The sequence below is a fragment of the Meles meles genome, chromosome 2 (genome assembly GCF_922984935.1).
Source record: "Meles meles chromosome 2, mMelMel3.1 paternal haplotype, whole genome shotgun sequence".
In the NCBI taxonomy this organism is placed as follows: domain Eukaryota; kingdom Metazoa; phylum Chordata; class Mammalia; order Carnivora; family Mustelidae; genus Meles; species Meles meles.
In genome coordinates, this window is record NC_060067.1 from 49,448,578 (window position 1) to 49,469,153 (window position 20,576).

Here is a 20,576-nt window from a genome sequence, read left to right on the forward strand (position 1 = left end):
CTGGAACTCTTTATCTTGAAAAACTAAAACTCTGTATCCATCAAATACTAACTCCCCATTCTCCCCCAGCCCTTCGTCCCCATCATTCTGTTTTCTGTTTTGATGAATCTACTTTAGGGACCGCATATAAGTGGAGTCATGTATTATTTATCTTTTTGTGACCTTATTTCACTTAGGATAATGCCCTCAATATTCATCCATGTTGTCATGTGTCCTCTGTGATGATTTCCTTCCTCTTTAGGGCTGAGGAATGTTCCATTGTGTCTACACCACATTTTGGTTATCCATCCATCAGTGGAAACAGGTCACTTCTACCTCTTGGCTATTGCGAATAATGCTGCTATGAACATGCATGTGCAAATTCTCTTAGAGACCCTCTTTTGGTACTTTTGGGTACTTTCGGTACTTTTGGGAAGTGGAATTGCTCGATCATATGGTATTTCTATGTTCAATTTGTCCAGAAGCCGCCATGCTGTTCCCCACATTAGCTGCCCCATTTCTCACATTTCTTTACATCTGTCCCCGTTTTCCAGTTCACCGGGGTTCCAGTTTTGCTACAGAGGGGCATTTCCACCTGCAGTGCCCTAATCCCCTCTCGTTTCTCTTGGGGCGCAGGTCAGTCCATTGTGGGCTGTAAGGCCATCCTCATCGACGACCAGGTTTTCGTGGTGGTGGCCCAGCTCTTCGGTGGCTCCCACATCTACAAATACGACGAGAGCTGGACCAAATTCGTCAAATTCCAGGACATCGAAGTCTCTCGCATTTCCAAGCCCAATGACATCGAGCTGTTTCAGATCGAGGACGAGACGTTCTTCATCATCGCAGACAGCTCCAAAGCTGGTCTGTCCACGGTATATAAATGGAACAGCAAAGGGTTCTACTCCTACCAGTCTCTGCACGAGTGGTTCAGGGACACGGATGCGGAGTTTGTTGACATAGACGGGAAGTCACATCTGATTCTGTCCAGCCGCTCCCAGGTCCCCATCATCCTCCAGTGGAATAAAAGCTCTAAGAAGTTTGTCCCCCACAGTGATATCCCCAACATGGAGGACGTACTGGCTGTGAAAAGCTTTAGGATGCAGAACGCCCTCTACCTCTCCCTCACCCGCTTCATCGGGGACTCCAGGGTCATGAGGTGGAACAATAAGCAATTTGTAGAGGTCCAGGCTCTTCCGTCCCGGGGGGCCATGACCCTGCAGCCCTTTTCTTTTAAAGATAACCACTACCTGGCCCTGGGGAGTGACTACACGTTCTCCCAGATCTACCAGTGGGATAAAGAAAAGCAGCTATTCAAAAAATTCAAGGAGATTTACGTTCAGGCACCTCGTTCCTTCACAGCTGTCTCCACTGACAGGAGAGATTTCTTTTTTGCATCCAGTTTTAAAGGGAAAACAAAGATTTTTGAACATATAGTCGTTGACTTAAGTTTGTGAGGGGGTGATTGGTGAATTTAAAGATGCGTAGAAATAGCTTTCACAAGAGAGGACCAAGAAGCAGATACAAAGCCAAGTTCAGGGCTCTGCAATTAAAAATGCACTGGGGAACTAGTTAGAAGTTTTCAACATTTTAGAACTCCCATTTTGATCAGGGATTGCATTTATTGGCTAACTGCATGACATGTCCATTCTCTCATTTAAAAAGATATCTTGAAGCCTGTTATCTCCGAGAAAAGAGTACAGCATTAACTCTTACCATCTAGGAAAGTAATGTGCTTTTTTCTTTTTTCTTTTTTTTTAAGTGAGGAAGGAGGAAATCGGATAAGATGGGACAGTTCTTATAACAGAAATAATAAACAAACAAACAAACAAAAAGACCAAACAAACTATGGGCCCTTCTCATTCCATTTTAGCCATCTTTTTTGGTAAGAACTCTTAAAGCCAAAGAAAGCTAAAAATATTTGCTGATGATTCGTTTAAAAATCTGATAACACTCAGCAATGCTATTTTTGAGTCTTTTCAGTTTCCTGAATGCCCTTCCCAGCAGACGCTGGCTATTCCATTGGCTCCTATGGATACTTGTCATGGGAATGTTAACAAAATAATGCTGGACATTGCTTCCTTTGCCGCAAAGAAAATATTCTGCTGACACTCGTCCAGGCCCCGCACAGGCTGTAGGCCCATGAGTGAGACAAAGGCATTTCCCCCTCTTCCTTGTGGTTCAGAGCCGACCCTGGGGCAGCCGGAACAATATTGCTTGTTAGATGCCCTCCATGGCTCGGCTGCTTCTGTGAACCCGCTCTTTGAGTGTGTGGGTACTCAGCAGACAGGCCAAAGACTGAACGGTGCTTTTCATCCCATCCTTTAAAGTAATAGAACAGGTCTTTCCATCCGATGAGCATGTGGTAGGATTTCGGATGCAAGATTTTGTGGGATCAAAGAGGACTTTACACAAGTCTCGCTGTACTTTAATACCTAGAGGTGGCCCTTTGATTTGTGCATGGCCGTGCCCTCTGGAAGCTTCCTATTTCGAGTCATTGAGTACCAGCCTACCTTCCTGCCCACCTGCCTTCCTCCCTACTCCCACATCAGTCCTGCTTTGCGGATATGCCATTGCAGCTGCCACCAATGAGGGGCTGAGGCACCAGACGGCAGAACCTGGGGTGCCCCTTCCTTTCCCAGTAGTTTAGCAAAGGAAAGCCCCCTGGAGGGCTCACACCATGATGTGGGACCACATACAGGCAGGGGGCTTATCCTGAATAGGCTGGTGGGGGGTGGGCCGGGCTCAGACCGATCATCGGGGACCCACTTTGGAGCTTGACCCACTGCATTCCACAGACCAGGTCTGTGCTCGGGGGGTCTATTTCAAACTGGGCTTCTCTGGTGTGGATTATCAGGGAGCCCGTGGGGTCTGGTTTTGCAGAAGCTTCCCAGTGGATGTTCTGCCTGTTTAGTGGGTTCTCCTGAAGTGGATTTTAGGAGTGGCTCTCAAAGAGCTACCCAACAGCGTCTCTGGGAGCCCCCAAACCAGCACAATCACGTGGCTGGCGCGTTATTTTTTAATGATCGTTTGCCGAGTCATGAGTAGGTAGAGGTTTTGCCACACATTTGGGTGCGGTGTTGTTTCTGCTTTAAGCGATGCAGGTCAAGGCAACCACGAGCATGGATGTTGCAGCAGCACTCCTGGGTACATCCCGGGCTGAGGGCTTCCAGCCTAGGATACCAGGGAGTTCGGTGAACTCAGTCACCCACACGTAGTACAGCATTGTTGCTTGAAGCTTTCCTGCTAGGCACCAACCAAACAGCAGAAGTGGTTTGTTTTCATTCTGAAGCACAAAATCACCCTTCCGTGTTCTTTTGCCTTCCTGGTTGATTTGAATTGACTACAAATGCCCAGATCCCCACATCAGCGGCAGAAAGTAGGACAGCTCTGCTCTTCCTCTATTAGGATGGGCAAGCAATTCTCTCTGGCACATGGAACCCCTCAGACAAGCCTGGGTGGAAAGATGGGCCCTTGGCAAACAAGGTAGGGGACATTTCAACAGTCTTAACCCTCATGCCAGTTTGAAATGATGTTCCCAAGTCCAGCCACTTGTTGGGAAGGCAACTGGGGCATCTTTTCACAGGGCTACCTCTAGGGAACAGGGCACTGGCCCCCCAGCTTCCCCTCTGAGGGGGATGTGCCTGTAGAAACCATCTGCATTCACCATGCTGGTAACATTGCCTAGAATCCGGAAAACCAGGAAACCTGGGGTGCGGAGCTGGGGACAGGGGTGCTTTCCAGTTCCAGGGGAGACATTGGCCAGTGGAAGAAAGATCTAAGGAACCACGGGCGAGGCGAGGGCAAGAGGGTGGGCAGTCCACATGGCTGCAGTCAGGCTTTCTTTTTCTTCTTAAGAAATTAGACAAGAGCAGAGTCTGTAGCCTACAAGAGTCTCGGCTCTGAGGGAGGAGATATTTGTTCTGGCCGACTTGCTAAAGGAGCGGAGATGTTCTTGGCACGAGGTTGTGGAAGCTTTGCTTCATTAATCTCGCTGCTCCATCCCAAGAATCCCTCTAGTTTTGAACAATTTCTGCAAGAAGCTTTTTCCCAGTAATAATGTATGACCAAAAAAAAAAAAAAAAAAAAAAAAAAAAGACAACAGTAACAGAAACCCAAAAGCTGAGAGACACGTGGGACCATCCACTGTGGAGAGAGTTCTGGGAAGGGCTGCTCTTGTCCATTCCTTCCCATCACCCATGGGTTGCCTTCTTGTCAGCTTGTTTCTTCTTTGCAATCTCCGTAGTGAGGCTAGGTCGCTCCATGTAGCCAAGTGGCCATGCCACACAGCCTTAAAGCATGGGATCTGGAACAGATCTCTCACAAAGACTAAAAACAAGCCTTAGATGTGAATGGCACGGTGTTCTCGGGCAACAGAGAGTAAGCCCACCCTGCATCTGAACAGAGCTTTACAATTTTTTTCGGTGTGCATTTGTGTCCATCTCATTTGTCCATAAGTAGTTCTTCAGTTTATTGGTGGGCCGGTATTCTAATTTCAGAGAGCGTGAAACCAGTACGAAGATCTAAGTCGATTGCCTGCTCAAGATCATCTGGTAGTGAATGGTGAAGGCAGAGTTTACCCCTGCATGGCGGGCTGTGATTTGTGACTCTCTGACATGCCTTCCGAATAAACTTTTTTTTTTTTAATCATGATTCAGAATGTAGCAACACCTTGAGATAAAATAAAAAATACAACAACATATGCATAGCCAGGAGGAAAATAGAGCTGAATAGACACCATCTTATGAACTGGTCCCTTTTCCAATTAGATGCTACGAGACCCCTATTGCACATAAGGCCCCACTCTTGAAAGTCTTCCAGAAGTTTCAGATAATTTTCTGTTCTTAAGAGGATTGCTAGCTGGCACGGTTGCTTCTCCACACACACCGACCCCTCCAATAGTGATGGGGAAATGTTGAGGTCGAGACACATCTGGTTCTTGTCACAACGTCCACAAGATAAACAAGAGAGTTCTGAGGGAACAACTACAAACTCGAAGGCACGAGTGATGATGAATTGCTCCAGGTCATAATCAGCCTTTGGGGAGCACGCTGGAAATGCCAGTGTTGCATTTTCCTTCCCCCATGGAGTGAGAGGCTGTGTATTTTTAGGAAAGAAGTCAGTGTGGGATGCTGGAAGTTTGGCTGCCAGGAACACTCAGGATGGAAATTTCTCGGGCGGGGGTCGAATGAAAGAGAGATGAAGGTCTGCTGGAGAGGAGTCTGTTTGCATGCCACCTAAAGGAAATCCTTTAGCCAGGCTTCCGGATTCTTCCGCAGGTATCGGTCCCTCCCTCCGCTCCACAGTTTTGGAAGAGAGTTGTTCAATTAGGCAGAGGCCAAAGATTCTTTTGAGCAGGGCTCCGGAGTGGAATGCAGTCATCTAGCTGTTGGTGCTGTAAGGTGGTCCAGACTTAGGACAGTCTAAGGGGAATGGGCAGAGAAGCCAGGCTGATGGCCATAGAGGGAACTCTTTTGGGAAAGTAGAAATAACTGGAAGGAAAAAGGTCATCATGACTTCCTTTGCGTCAGCCAGGCAAGTAGAGGTTGGAACGAGGAGGCAAATTAACAGCCAGTTAATAGCGAAGACAGCCCATTGTAATGCTAATTGAAATAAGAATTGTGTTGTAAAGCTAACTGAGATCTAAACCTAGAGAGGCACTCTTATCCTTAACGTTATTCCATTACTTGTATCAGAATCTACCTTTTTTCTAGTAGACTATGCATTCCCTATCAATCCCTTTGACTATCAGGAATGTATAAGAACTGTGATAAAATAAGCCAATATGCCATTTGGTACCATTTTTATGTATCTTAGATGCATAACTTAGGAAAAATAAGAATAGTTTCTATGTATATGAAAGCAAATTTTACAGTTTGCAAGCTACAATGGATGCATTTTAAGGCTGAATATATATTTAGATCTCTTTTGGTAAATACAGTTAACAGAAAACATGCCTATTAATTCGATACATCCTGTAAGTCTATGAATAAAAAGTAGCTCATGCCTAATGTGGCTTTGATCTCTGGTCTGCTTGAATAGGGATATGGCCACTGGAGTCACGGAGTTGAGGGCTCACAGGCTATTGTGGAAGGGCGGAGTATGCCCATTTATCTTTGTGGCTTACTCCCGGTTTAAATGGAAAATGAGCCCCGTAGGGGACTTTTGCTTCTACCTGCAAATCGAAAAGTCGCTAAAAAGTCACTGAGGGACTTTACAGCTATACCTCTACCTGATCTGCAGAATCATAATCTTGACAAACTGACAAAAAAAGTCTAGGGATCTTTGGACATCCTCTGATTCTGCGTGGTGGGAAGATGAGGTTACAAGATCCCATCGATTGGGCTGAACCATGAACAAACTGAGGGCAAGACTTTTGTCTTGTTTTCTGCATGTCTCGGCTTGTGTCTCTATCTATGTCTTTAGACCCATCTGGTTTCATTAGACAGAGGAGAGGTCAAAAACTCAAATCACATTTGACTGTGTACTTAACTGTGTGTCAATTACTTTAATATGCTGTGGAGTTTTTGAAAAAGTACAAGAGCAGAGGGGCGCCTGGGTGGCTGAGTCAACTAAGCTTCTGCCTTCAGCTCATGTCATGATCCCAGGCTCCTGGGATAGAATCCCTGCATCAGGCTCCTTGCTCAGCAGGTAGCCTGATTCTCCCTCTCCCTCTGTCCCTCCCCCTGCTCAAGGGCTCATGCTCTCTCTCTCTCAAATAAATAAATAAAGTCTTTTAAAAAGTACAAAAGCAGAGTTCTTGCTCTCCGGAGACTTAAAGCGAGTTAAAAGGACAAGTCATAGGTCTTGTAGTCACTCAAAGGGAGAGGATTATAGGGGCCCTCGGGTGGCTCAGTTGTTAAGCGTCTGCCTTCGGCTCAGGTCATGGTCCCAGGGTCCTAGGATAGAGCTCTGCATCGGGCTCCCTGCTCAGCAGGAAGCCTGGTCCTCCCTCTCCCACTCCCCCTGCTTGTGTTCCCTCTCTCACTGTCAAATAAATAAATAAAATATTTTTTAAAAGGGAGGGGATTATAAAGGACCCATAGGGTAAGGGGTCACCTTATGATATGTCCATCATAAGCACCAACCAAAGAGAATGGATGCCCAGCTGGTCAGGTAGGTATTAACCATAAACAACCATTGACCTGGGCCCAGTGCATTCCAGTGAAATACAAACTGTGAATACTGATAATAAATTCATAGGAGGAAGGGTCACTTCAGGCCAGAGCAAGTACTCTTTTGACCAGGAAAGGGGAGAATGGCCTGGTTCCTTTTCATTATCGTTCTACCACTAAGTTGTTATTTTGTATTTGTGGAGAAGTACAGAAAAGAACTGAATTTTTCCAGACCTGCAAGTCAGAAACTCATTAATCCCAATATTTCAGCACATTTCATCTTGCAGCTATAATGGTGGGTAAATTGCTCAGTCCTGACCGTGTGGGCATTAGCAAGGCAAGTACACTCTATTTCTCAGAGAGCTAATTGAGGACTGTCTAGGAAGAATGGGAGGCATGAGTAATGTGTCACTTTCATTGATCAACTGTTCTTACAATTGGTTCTTCTACCTGCCTCCCAGATGGGACAACCCTCTACTAACCAGAGCCTAACTGGCACAGATGACTTTTTCTAGCAAATTGGTAGCAGAGCTGAGACTCCAGGCCTGGGGTGAAACCCACCTCTTGGCATCCGTTCCAGGCAGCCTCTCGTTAAACCTCAGCCTCTGCCTTCAGCCAGGCAACAAACCAAGGCAACACAGGGAGAGGCCTATAGCGTTTTAAGTGCTACCCCCAAATTCCCAGCACTCTCTGAAATCTGTATGTGAGCCCTGAAGAACATTCTCCTGTGTATGTCTCCAAGTGTCTATTCCAGGAAGTCTACTAGAAATCAAGTGAAAAAAATACAGCTAACTTCTTTCATCTTGCAAGAAACAATTGTTAAGGCAGAGGGAAACCTGTCCAACTTTCCTTGTCCCACCTCAGCCCATGTGTCATCCCTAGAACTGACCCAGAGTCCTGATTGGCACTTCCAAGAGGAGGGCTGAGAGATCCCTGCTTGTGTCACCATGCCCACTTAGTCCCTGTTTACTTTCGGGTTGTGTGGGCTGAAGAGCATGTGAAAGTCAGGTTGGGGCCTCCAGAGAAAATAGTAGTCTTGACACTTGTCCTGGAACCCAGGCTTCACTCTATTCATTCCTGGGTGGAATCACCCTGAATCTCCTGCACTTGTTTCTTCTAACCCATCTAGGCATTCTGGACACTTGGAAACCTCAAAATATTTTTATTACAAGTTCACATAGTTCTTCTGTCCCTTTGGATCATAGCATCTTCTTGACACATAAATCATATAAAAATCCAAATTAACTTTTTTGCTTGATTCTTTCCAGTACCCACTGTGTGAACAGTGCTGTGCAAGGTCCTGAGAATACAAAAGTCTTAAAGAAGATACAAAAGCATTTGAGAAGGTTTGAAAACAGTGCTTCCTTGCTATTTTACATTTGTGGTGGAAATTCTCAGGGAATGTGAATGTAGCCTGAGTAAATAATAAGACCCAGGTGATCTAGTTTCACCACAGTGTAGAGTTTAATGAAACAACCCCTAAACCAGGGAGTAATTACAAGTACTTCTGGTCTCTCCTTATGTCCCTAAAATAAGAGGAAAGCTTGGTCATAACCCCCCACATGTTGCTTCTATTTTTTTTTAAGATTTTATTTTGAGAGAGAGAGTGATAACGAGCAGGGTTGGGGGGCAGAGGGAGAGGGAAAAGCATGCCAGGCTTGATCCCAGGACTCTGACATCATGACTTAAACTGAAGGCAGTTGCTTAACCAAATAATCCACCCAGGTGCCCCCTGACTTGATGCTTCTTAAAGCCAGTTTCCTCCAAGCTTCCTGCTCTCTAACATCTCACATTCTGCAGCAGCCCCTCCTGATCCTCCAGTGTTCGTCCCCCTCCCATATGCCACCACTCCATCTGCTGCCTGGCCTCTGTCCCTTCTCTCCACATCAGTTTTCCTGGGGAAACAGTGGAGGGGGAAAATGTCTAAATCCTCAATTGTTACTATATTTTATTCCTGCCTTAGTACCTTCAGTAAATTTTAAGATTCTTCTGCTTCTCTCTTTTTTTTTTTAAGATTTTATTTATTTATTTGACAGAGAGAGAGATCACAAGCAGGCAGAGAGGCCTGTGCCTCTGTGGAGCAGAGAGCCTGATGCGGGGCTCGATCCCAGGACCCTGAGATCATGACCTGAGCCGAAGGCAGCGGCTTAATCCACTGAGCCACCCAGGCGCCCCCTCTTCTGCTTCTCTTTTTCTGAACTGTCTTACCCATGGTGGTTTCAAAATATGTTCACAAATTCTTTGGGGCCCTGCCTTGAGGAGGTGGAGACTGACTTCCCTCCCATGAATGCAAGCTGCATTCACTGACTTGTTCCCAAGGAATAGAATGTGGCAGAAATGTTGGGTAACTTCTGAGAATAGGCCTTCAAAAGCAGGGGGCTTCCCCCTGGCTCTCTCTTAGATAGCTCATTGGAAGGGGTGCCTGGTTAGCTCAGTAGGTTAAGCACTGACTTCATCTCAGTTCATGATCCCAGAGTTCTGGAATTGAGCCCCATGTAGGGCTCTTTGCTCAGCAGGAGCCTGCTTCTCCCTCTGCCTGTTGCTCCCCCTGCTTGTGCTCACACTCTCTCTCTCTGACAAATAAATAAATCTTCAAAAAAAAAAAAAAAAGATAGCTCACAGGGAGAGGCCAGCGTCAAGCTGTGAGGCTGTTGAGAGGGCCACATGGAAGGACTTGAGTCTTCGTGCCAACAACCAGCACCGCATGAGTGAACCATCTAACAGGTGGACCTGTCAGCCCCAGTCGGGCCTTCAGATGACAGCAGCTCTGGCCAGCATCTCGACTATAGCCTTATGAGAAACCCAGTGTCACTAAGCTGCTCATGGGTTTCTGGACACCGAGGCTGAGATAATAAGTATTTACTGTTTTAAGCTGCTTAGTTTTAGAATGATTTGTTGTGCAGTGATGAATGACCTGTACACCATCTTTAATGTCTTGTAGGAATGAGATTGCTGCCAAATGAACCCTTAATTGGAGAAATTTTAGGAACCAATATGCACCACCCCCCACCCCCTGCACATAAGCCACATCACACACACACTCTACACATACAGGTACATACATATGCCCCCCACTGCACCCCACGGTACACACAGCCACTGCGCCCTCTACCATACACACACACACACACGCACACACCACACTATACTATGTACCACACTTGTACACCCCCTGCATTCCCCACCACACAAACCCCTGCACTACGCCACACTCCTACCACACCCTTTACCACACACACACTATACCATACACTACACACCCCTTCATTCCCCACAGCTCACACTATACCACACATCACATATACCTCTACCACATCCCACCACACACACACATACACACACTATGCTATACCACACATACATCCTCTTCACTCCCTACTACACATACACATACCACACTACACATACCCCTGACCACACACATACACACACTACATGATACCACATACCACAAATACATCCCCTTCACTCCCTACCACACACACACACATTACACTACACACACCCCTTACCACACACCACACACTGCCACTACAATCCCACTCCCCACACAGATACACACACATATACACACCACACTATGCCACATACCACACATATACGTACACACCACAAACCTACATACATGCACACTCTACCATTCCTCTCCCTCTATACACATTGTCTGAGGGTCAGGCACCATTTCCAGAGTACTCAGGGGAGGGTGAAGGCATTTAAGTGAAGTCTTGACTGGGAATTGAATATGGCACAGAAATGTAATTGCCTTAGCTTCCTTAACCATTCCCAAGAAGATTTCTTAGTGACAAAGCAGAGTCTGGCCTATATTTCGTGGGTTGTGGCTGATGTAGAGAAAGATAATGATCTCTGAGGACCATCCACAGTTCCTCAGAGACAGCTAGGTCAACCCCCCAGCTTGGAGGTTAACTCTGTCACTAGCTGCTATGGACTGAATGTTTCTTTCTCCTAAAATTTGTATATTGAAGGCTAACCCCCAATGTGAGGGTATTTAAGGATGGAGTCTTTGGAGGTGATTATTAGATTATGAGGATGAAACCCTTATAAATGGAATTGGGGCCCCTATGAAAAGAGGAGGAGACATAGGATCTCTTTTTCTCTCTCTGTTCTCTGCCGTGTGAGGATATAGAACGTGGCCAATTATGAGCTTGGATCCTCGCCAGACACCAAACCTTCCAGCACCTTGATCTTGGATGCCCAGCGTCCAGGACAATGAGAAATAAATGTTAAGCCACCCAGTCTATGGTATTCTTTGATAGCAGTGCAATTAGGCTAAGACACAAGCTCATGTTCTCCTTCTGAAAACTATACCCATTGAAAAAAACAGTAAAATGCCAGAATAGCACCCTTATTCCTGATGGGGTTTACATCAGAGTCTGTGACAGAGTCAGAGTCTGCAGGCAGGTGGGTTTCCTAACATTGAACCCTGAAACAGACTTCGCCGGTGACAGACAGACATATGGAGGAGCAGGGGACAGCCCTTTGCGGGCGGAACAAGAGGGGGAGGGGGAGGTTGGCTTTGGCATGCCTATTTCTCCGTGTAAACTCACCAGTCACATCATCAGGACGTTCCACCTCCTCTCAGTGGAGGGAGGGAAACACGCAGGTCTGTGTGGGAAGTATGATGCTCCTGGGGTTCCCTCCGTGTGGAAGGAAACATCAGGAGTAGGCAAGAAGTCTTTTTCCTGCCCACATCAACAACTCAGGACACCACAGTGTTTCTGTATCCACGAGCATACCTGGGGAGCAAGAGCTCCCTATTTCCTACCTCTGTGTGTAAGTCATCCATGGAGACCAGGAGAATATATTTTTTCGCACTTGGCAAAGAGCTTTCTGGGATGAAATACACCTATAGGAAAGGGAAATTGGCCAGGCCTGAGGGAGGGTCTTTTCTGTGGGCGATGGAAGTTGGTAGAGTTTAGCAGATCTCTCTTCTCCCCCATACCCCCTTCTAGTGTGTTATTTGCTACCTCACCAGCCTTTTCACACTGAATAGCACCAAATACAGTGAAATAGAATGTCATTCTGGGGTCCTAAAAGAAGAAGCAGGTCAACTTCAAGTGTCTGTCAGTAACATAGGAAGTCAGGAGAATTTTCTGGCATTGCATATTTTCAGCAAAGTGGAGTATCTGCTCTACTTACTAAAAATGACACTCTCTCCCCACCGTTTCCATCTGCATTTACGTTCTGTGCATACTGCTGAGGTAGCTTTTTTCCCCTTATGTTTACTGCCAACCCATTTGCATTTTCTGTCACAATAAATAACCCAGTAAAACCCTCCAATGAGTAGGTTCTAGCCCTGGCTCTTTCTAAGCATGGAATCACAAGACAAAGATTTATAGTCGTGATGGCTCCGGGGAAAGAAAAAGTGGACATTTGCAAAGCAATAATAAGTGAATTCAAACAAACACTCAGTGGTTGTTAGGAAATTAAAGACATGCGATTTCTATAACCATTAAAGTCACGGGTGGTAAAGGAGGCCATGGCAGGAGGCCTTTAAACAGAAGGCTGGGTCTATGCGGGTCACCACTGTTTGCCCAGCACCCAGGGTGTCGCCTACCCAAAAAAGCGTCTCAATTCATATTCGCCGAAAGAATGCTGTTTAATGATGGTTGGCATCTGTTGAGCGCAGAGCTGAGTGTTACCTGCATTAACTCATTTATTCTCGTAACTGTTCTGTGAGGCAGGCACCCTCATCTCCCTGTTTTACAGATGAGAAAATGGAGGTACAAAGAGATTGAGGGCTTCTCTGATCACACAGCTTAAGACTGGCAAAGCCAGGAAACCATGCATGACCCAGAGCGGTTGGGTAACTTGTTCAGGTTTGTACAGCCAGTAAGACCTGGGAAACGAACACAATTAGTTCACCTCCAGAATTGGATTTAAAATGCAGGGTGTCAGGTTAAATTAGAATTTCAGATAATCAGGTATTTTTTTTTTTTTTAGTCTAAGAATGTCCCAAATATTGCATAGGACATATGCTAAAAAAATTATTCTTTGTTTTTCATTTTATTTATTTTTTCAGTGTAACAGTATTCATTCTTTTTGCACAACACCCAGTGCTCCATGCAAAACGTGCCCTCCCCATTACCCACTACCTGTTCCCCCAACCTCCCACCCCTGACCCTTCAAAACCCTCAGGTTGTTTTTCAGAGTACATAGTCTCTTATGGTTCGCCTCCCCTCCCCAATGTCCATAGCCCGCTCCCCCTCTCCCAATCCCACCTCCCCCCAGCAACCCCCAGTTTGTTTTGTGAGATTAAGAGTCATTTATGGTTTGTCTCCCTCCCAATCCCATCTTGTTTCATTTACTCTTCTCCTATCCCCCTACCCCCCCCCATGTTGCTTCTCCATGTCCTCATATCAGGGAGATCATATGATAGTTGTCTTTCTCCGATTGACTTATTTCACTAAGCATGATACGCTCTAGTTCCATCCACGTCGTCGCAAATGGCATGATTTCATTTCTTTTGATGGCTGCATAGTATTCCATTGTGTATATATACCACATCTTCTTTATCCATTCATCTGTTGATGGACATCTAGGTTCTTTCCATAGTCTGGCTATTGTAGACATTGCTGCTATAAACATTCGGGTACACGTGCCCCTTCGGATCACTATGTTTGTATCTTTAGGGTAAATACCCAGTAGTGCAATCGCTGGGTCATAGGGTAGTTCTATTTTCAACATTTTGAGGAACCTCCATGCTGTTTTCCAGAGTGGTTGCACCAGCTTGCATTCCCACCAACAGTGGAGGAGGGTTCCCCTTTCTCCACATCCTCGCCAGCATCTGTCATTTCCTGACTTGTTAATTTTAGCCATTCTGACTGGTGTGAGGTGATATCTCATTGTGGTTTTGATTTGTATTTCCCTGATGCCGAGTGACGTGGAGCACTTTTTCATGTGTCTGTTGGCCATCTGGATGTCTTCTTTGCAGAAATGTCTGTTCATGTCCTCTGCCCATTTCTTGATTGGATTGTTTGTTCTTTGGGTGTTGAGTTTGCTAAGTTCCTTATAGATTTTGGATACTAGCCCTTTATCTGATATGTCATTTGCAAATATCTTCTCCCATTCTGTCAGTTGTCTTTTGGTTTTGTTAACTGTTTCCTTTGCTGTGCAAAAGCTTTTGATCTTGATGAAATCCCAATAGTTCATTTTTGCCCTTGCTTCCCTTGCCTTTGCCGTTGTTCCTAGGAAGATGTTGCTACGGCTGAGGTCGAAGAGGTTGCTGCCTGCATTCTCCTCAAGGATTTTGATGGATTCCTTTCTCACATTGAGGTCCTTCATCCATTTGGAGTCTATTTTCGTGTGTGGTGTAAGGAAGTGGTCCAATTTCATTTTTCTGCATGTGGCTGTCCAATTTTCCCAGCACCATTTATTGAAGAGGCTGTCTTTTTTCCATTGGACATTCTTTCCTGCTTTGTCGAAGATTAGTTGACCATAGAGTTGAGGGTCGATTTCTGGGCTCTCTATTCTGTTCCACTGATCTATGTGTCTGTTTTTGTGCCAGTACCATGCTGTCTTGATGATGACAGCTTTGTAATAGAGCTTGAAGTCCGGAATTGTGATGCCACCAACTTTGGCTTTGTTCTTCAATATTCCTTTGGCTATTCGAGGTCTTTTCTGGTTCCATATAAATTTTAGGATTATTTGTTCCATTTCTTTGAAAAAAATGGATGGTATTTTGATAGGGATTGCATTAAATGTGTAGATTGCTTTAGGTAGCATAGACATTTTCACAATATTTATTCTTCCAATCCAGGAGCATGGAACATTTTTCCATTTTTTGGTGTCTTCCTCAATTTCTTTCATGAGTACTTTATAATTTTCTGTGTATAGATTCTTAGTCTCTTTGGTTAGGTTTATTCCTAGGTATCTTATAGTTTTGGGTACAGTTGTAAATGGGATTGACTCCTTAATTTCTCTTTCTTCAGTCTTGTTGTTGGTGTACAGAAATGCAACTGATTTCTGTGCATTGATTTTATATCCTGACACTTGACTGAATTCCTGTACAAGTTCTAGCAGTTTTGGAGTGGAGTCTTTTGGGTTTTCCACATATAGTATCATATCATCTGCGAAGAGTGATAGTTTGACTTCTTCTTTACCAATTTGGATGCCTTTAATTTCTTTTTGTTGTCTGATTGCTGAGGCTAGGACTTCTAGTACTATGTTGAATAGCCGTGGTGATAATGGACATCCCTGCCGTGTTCCTGACCTTAACGGAAAAGCTTTCAGTTTTTCTCCATTGAGAATGATATTTGCGGTGGGTTTTCATAGATGGCTTTGATAATATTGAGGTATGTGCCCTCTATCCCCACATTTTGAAGGGTTTTGATCAGGAAGGGATGCTGTACTTTGTCAAATGCTTTTTCAGCATCTATTGAGAGTATCAGATGGTTCTTGTTCTTTCTTTTATTAATGTGTTCTATCACATTGATTGATTTGCGGATGTTGAACCAACCCTGCAGCCCTGGAATAAATCCCACTTGATCGTGGTGAATAATCCTTTTAATGTACTGTTGAATCCTATTGGCTAGTATTTTGGCGAGAATTTTTGCATCTGTGTTCATCAAGGATATTGGTCTGTAGTTCTCTTTTTTGGTGGGATCCTTGTCTGGTTTTGGGATCAAGGTGATGCTGGCCTCATAAAATGAGTTTGGAAGTTTTCCTTCCGTTCCTATTTTTTGGAACAGTTTCAAGAGAATAGGAATTAGTTCTTCTTTAAATGTTTGGTAGAATTCCCCTGGGAAGCCGTCTGGCCCTGGGCTTTTGTTTGTTTGGAGATTTTTGATGACTGTTTCAATCTCCTTACTGGTTATGGGCCTGTTCAGGTTTTCTATTTCTTCCTGGTTCAGTTGTGGTAGTTTATATGTCTCTAGGAATGCATCCATTTCTTCCAGATTGTCCAATTTGTTGGCGTAGAGTTGCTCATAGTATGTTCTTATAATTGTCTGTATTTCTTTGGTGTTAGTTGTGATCTCTCCTCTTTCATTCATGATTTTATTGATTTGGGTCCTTTCTCTTTTCTTTTTGATGAGTCTGGCCAGGGGTTTATCAATCTTATTGATTCTTTCAAAGAACCAGCTCCTAGTTTCATTGATTTTTTCTATTGTTTTTTTGGTTTCTATTTCATTGATTTCTGCTCTGATCTTTATGATTTCTCTTCTCCTGCTGGGTTTAGGGTTTCTTTCTTGTTCTTTCTCCAGCTCCTTTACGTGTAGGGTTAGGTTGTGTACTTGAGACCTTTCTTGTTTCTTGAGAAAGGCTTGTACTGCTATATATTTTCCTCTCAGGACTGCCTTTGCTGTGTCCCACAGATTTTGAACTGTTGTGTTTTCATTATCATTTGTTTCCATGAATTTTTCAATTCTTCTTTAATTTCCTGGTTAACCCATTCATTCTTTAGAAGGATGCTGTTTAGTCTCCATGTATTTGGGTTCTTTCCAGCTTTCCTCTTGTGATTGAGTTCTAGCTTCAGAGCATTGTGGTCTGAAAATATGCAGGGAATAATCCTAATCTTTTGATACCGGTTGAGACCTGATTTGTGACCCAGGATGTGATCTATTCTGGAGAAGGTTCCATGTGCACTAGAGAAGAATGTGTATTCTGTTGCTTTGGGATGAAATGTTCTGAATATATCTGTGATGTCCATCTGGTCCAGTGTGTCATTTAAGGCCTTTATTTCCTTGTTGATCTTTTGCTTGGATGATCTGTCCATTTCAGTGAGGGGAGTGTTAAAGTCCCCTACTATTATTGTATTATTATTGATGTGTTTCTTTGATTTTGTTATTAATTGGTTGATATAGTTGGCTGCTCCCACGTTAGGGGCATAGATATTTAAAATTGTTAGATCTTCTTGTTGGACAGACCCTTTGAGTAGGATATAGTGTCCTTCCTCATCTCTTATTATAGTCTTTGGCTTAAAATCTAATTGATCTGATATAAGGATTGCCACCCCAGCTTTCTTCTGATGCCCATTAGCATGGTAAATTGTTTTCCACCCCCTCACTTTAAATCTGGAGGTGTCTTCGCGTTTAAAATGAGTTTCTTGTAGGCAACATACTGATGGGTTTTGTTTTTTTATCCATTCTGATACCCTGTGTCTTTTGATTGGGGCATTTAGCCCATTAACATTCAGGGTAACTATTGAGAGATATGAATTTAGTGCCATTGTATTGCCTGTAAGGTGACTGTTACTGTATATTGTCTCTGTACCTTTCTGATCTACTACTTGTAGGCTCTCCCTTTGCTTAGAGGACCCCTTTCAATATCTCCTGTAGAGCTGGTTTGGTGTTTGCAAATTCTTTCAGTTTTTGTTTGTCCTGGAAGCTTTTTATCTCTCCTTCTATTTTCAATGATAGCCTAGCTGGATAGAGTATTCTTGGCTGCATGTTTTTCTCGTTGAGTGCTCTGAATATATCATGCCAGCTCTTTCTGGCCTGCCAGGTCTCTGTGGATAAGTCTGCCGCCAATCTAATATTTTTACCATTGTATGTTACAGACTTCTTTTCTCGGGCTGCTTTCAGGATTTTCTCTTTGTCACTAAGACTTGTAAATTTTACTATTAGGTGACGGGGTGTGGACCTATTCTTGTTGACTTTGAGGGGGGTTCTCTGCATCTCCTGGATTTTGATGCTTGTTCCCTTTGCCATATTAGGGAAATTCTCTCCAATGATTCTCTCCAATAGACCTTCTGCTCCCCTCTCTGTTTCTTCTTCTTCTGGAATCCCAATTATTCTAATGTTGTTTCGTCTTATGGTGTCACTTATCTCTCGAATTCTCCCCTCATGGTCCAGTAGCTGTTTGTCCCTCTTTTGCTCGGCTTCCTTATTCTCTGTCATTTGGTCTTCTATATCACTAATTCTTTCTTCTGCCTCACTTATCCTAGCAGTGAGAGCCTCCATTTTTGATTGCACCTCATTAATAGCTTTTTTGATTTCAACTTGGTTAGATTTTAGTTCTTTAATTTCTCCAGAAAGGGCTTTAATATCTCCAGAGAGGGTTTCTCTAATATCTTCCATGCCTTTTTCGAGCCCGGCTAGAATGTTCAGAATCGTCATTCTGAACTCTTGATCTGACATATTACCCATGTCTGTGTTGATTAGGTCCCTAGCCTTCGGTACTGTCTCTTGTTCTTTTGTTTGTGGTGATTTTTTCCGCCTTGTCATTTTGTCCAGATAAGAGAATATGAAGGAGCAAATAAACTACTAAAAGGGTGGCAAAGACCCCGGAAAAATGCGCTGTAACCAAATCAGAAGAGACCCCAAATTGTGGGGGGGAGAAAGGGGATAAAAACAGCTTCTGAAAAAAAAAGAAAAAAAAAAAGAAAGAAAAAAATTTTAAAAATAAAACAAATAAAAAATATAAAAAAGAAAGAAAAAATTATATATTTAGATGAACTAGTCAAAAAACGTTAAAAAAGAAAAGGGTAAAAGTTTAAAAAAAATTTAGCAGAAGAAGAAAAAAGAAAAAAGAAAAAAAAATTGAAAAAAGAAAAAAAAATTGAAGTAGCCGCAAGACTAAAGAATCATGGGGAGAAAGCCATGAGTTCCGTGCTTTGCTTTCTCCTCCTCTGGAATTGCTCTGCTTTCTTAGGAATTGAATCTGCTTTCTCCTTGATAGATGAACTTCGTCCTGGCTGGATATTTTGTTGATCTTCTGGGGGAGGGGCCTGTTGTAGTGACTCTCAAGTGTCTTTGCCCGAGGCGGGATTGCACCGCCCTTACCGGCGGCCGGACTAAGTAATCGGCTCGGGTTCGCTTTTGGGAGCTTCTGTTCCCTGAACGCTTTCCGTAGAGTTTCGGAGGACGGGAATGAAAATGGCGGCCTCCCAGTCTCCGGCCCGGAGGAGCCGAGAGCCTGGGTCCCCACTCCTCAGTGCGCCCCCAGAGGACAGCACCCAATCACTCCCGCATCCCCAGCCTCTAGCCACGCTCCGAGCCCACCCAGCCCGCGACCAGTTCAAGGTAACCCCGAGCTGAGAGTTCAGTCCTCGGCTCTGTCTCTGCAGCCGGCTTCTCCGTTCTAATACCTGCGAGCTCTCCGACACTCTGACACCCCCGATCCTTCTGTGACCCTGCGGGGCCTGGGGCCACGCTGGCCCCGCATGGGCTTCACCCCGGTTTAGCCCCTGGAGCAATGTCCCTCAGTGGAACAGACTTTTAAAAGTCCTGATTTTGTGCTCCGTTCCTCCGCCGCTTGCCGGGAGCCGGCCCCTCCCCCCGCGGTCTATCTTCCCGTCGTTTTAGATTCACTTCTCCGCCAGTCCTACCTTTCAGAAAGTGGTTGATTTTCTGTTTCTAGAGTTGCTGTTCTTCTTCTCTTTGCTCTCCCGTTGGATTTGTAGGTGTTTGCAATGTTTAGATAAGCTATCGAGCTGATCTCCTGCTACCTGATGTAGTCTCAGGCTGCTACTTCTCCACCATCTTGACTCCTCCTCTTTGTTTTTCTAATATTCAAATTTAACAGAGCATCCCTTGTTCTTTGTTTGCTAAATCTGGCCACCTTAATCCAGAATCCACTCTTTTAACCACTGCACCGTCTTCAAAATGCTCAAAGTACAGTCAGGGAACAGGAGCCCCGTTCTCATTTTAGTTTATATGTCATATGCATGGCCTATAGCATTTTTGCATCTGATCCTCATAACCGAGGGGCAAGGCCAACATTATTATCTTCTTTTACAGATGAAGAAGCCAACACTCATCGCTCACATCACTTGCCCAAGATCATGCTGAAAAATACTAATCATATCTGACCCTTATGTGGCACTTGCCCATGTCAGGTGCTTTCTAAGAGCTTCTACCTGTTTTTTTTTTTTTCTTTCATTTCATCCTCACTAATTCTGCAAGGAAGTCCAATCATTCTCCTCCTTTCACAGATGAAGCAACAGAGGCATAGAGGGGTTAAGAAACTCACCTGAGTCCAGAGACCTGGTTCATGTGGGCCTGACATCCTTTGGAAACCTCTGGTTCCAACGTCGTTGTTTTAGGTGGGAAGTCAAGGCCCAGAAATGGCATGTGTATTAGCCATGAGTCTCCAGAGTAGCTGAACCAATTGGAGAGAGAGAGTTGATAGATTTATTATAAGAAATTGGTTCACACCATAAAGAAGGCTGAGAACTCTCTAGATCTGTAGTCTGAACACCTGAAAACTGTGAGAGCCAGTGGTGGGAGCTCCAGTCTGGGTCTAAAGGCTGGAGAAGACCAGTGTCCCAGCTCCAGACCATCAGGCAGAGAGCGTGAATTCTCCCTCCGTCAGTCTTATGTTCTGCGTAGGCCCTTAAGGAATGGGATGATGTCCCTCCGTACTGGGGAGGGCAGGCACTTTGCCCCGTTTACTAATTCAAATGCAATTCTTATTCTGAAGCACCGTCACAGACACAGCCAGAGATAATATCTAACCATAGATCTGGGCACCCCAGGACACATAAAATTAACCATCACAAGGTGTGTTGCCCAAGGGTCATAGACC

At 44.5% G+C, this 20,576-nt stretch overlaps 1 protein-coding gene across 1 annotated transcript in view; it reads left to right on the top strand.

Annotated features, from left to right (window-relative positions):
- Window positions 1-6,635, top strand: part of LGI2 (leucine rich repeat LGI family member 2) — a 32,165-nt gene extending 25,530 nt beyond the window's left edge. The window contains exon 8 of the mRNA XM_045998176.1: window positions 616-6,635. Coding sequence (XP_045854132.1) covers window positions 616-1,433 — 818 coding nt within the window. The 3' untranslated portion in view covers window positions 1,434-6,635. The remainder of the gene's footprint in view (window positions 1-615) is intronic.
- Window positions 6,636-20,576: the final 13,941 nt, after the last annotated feature.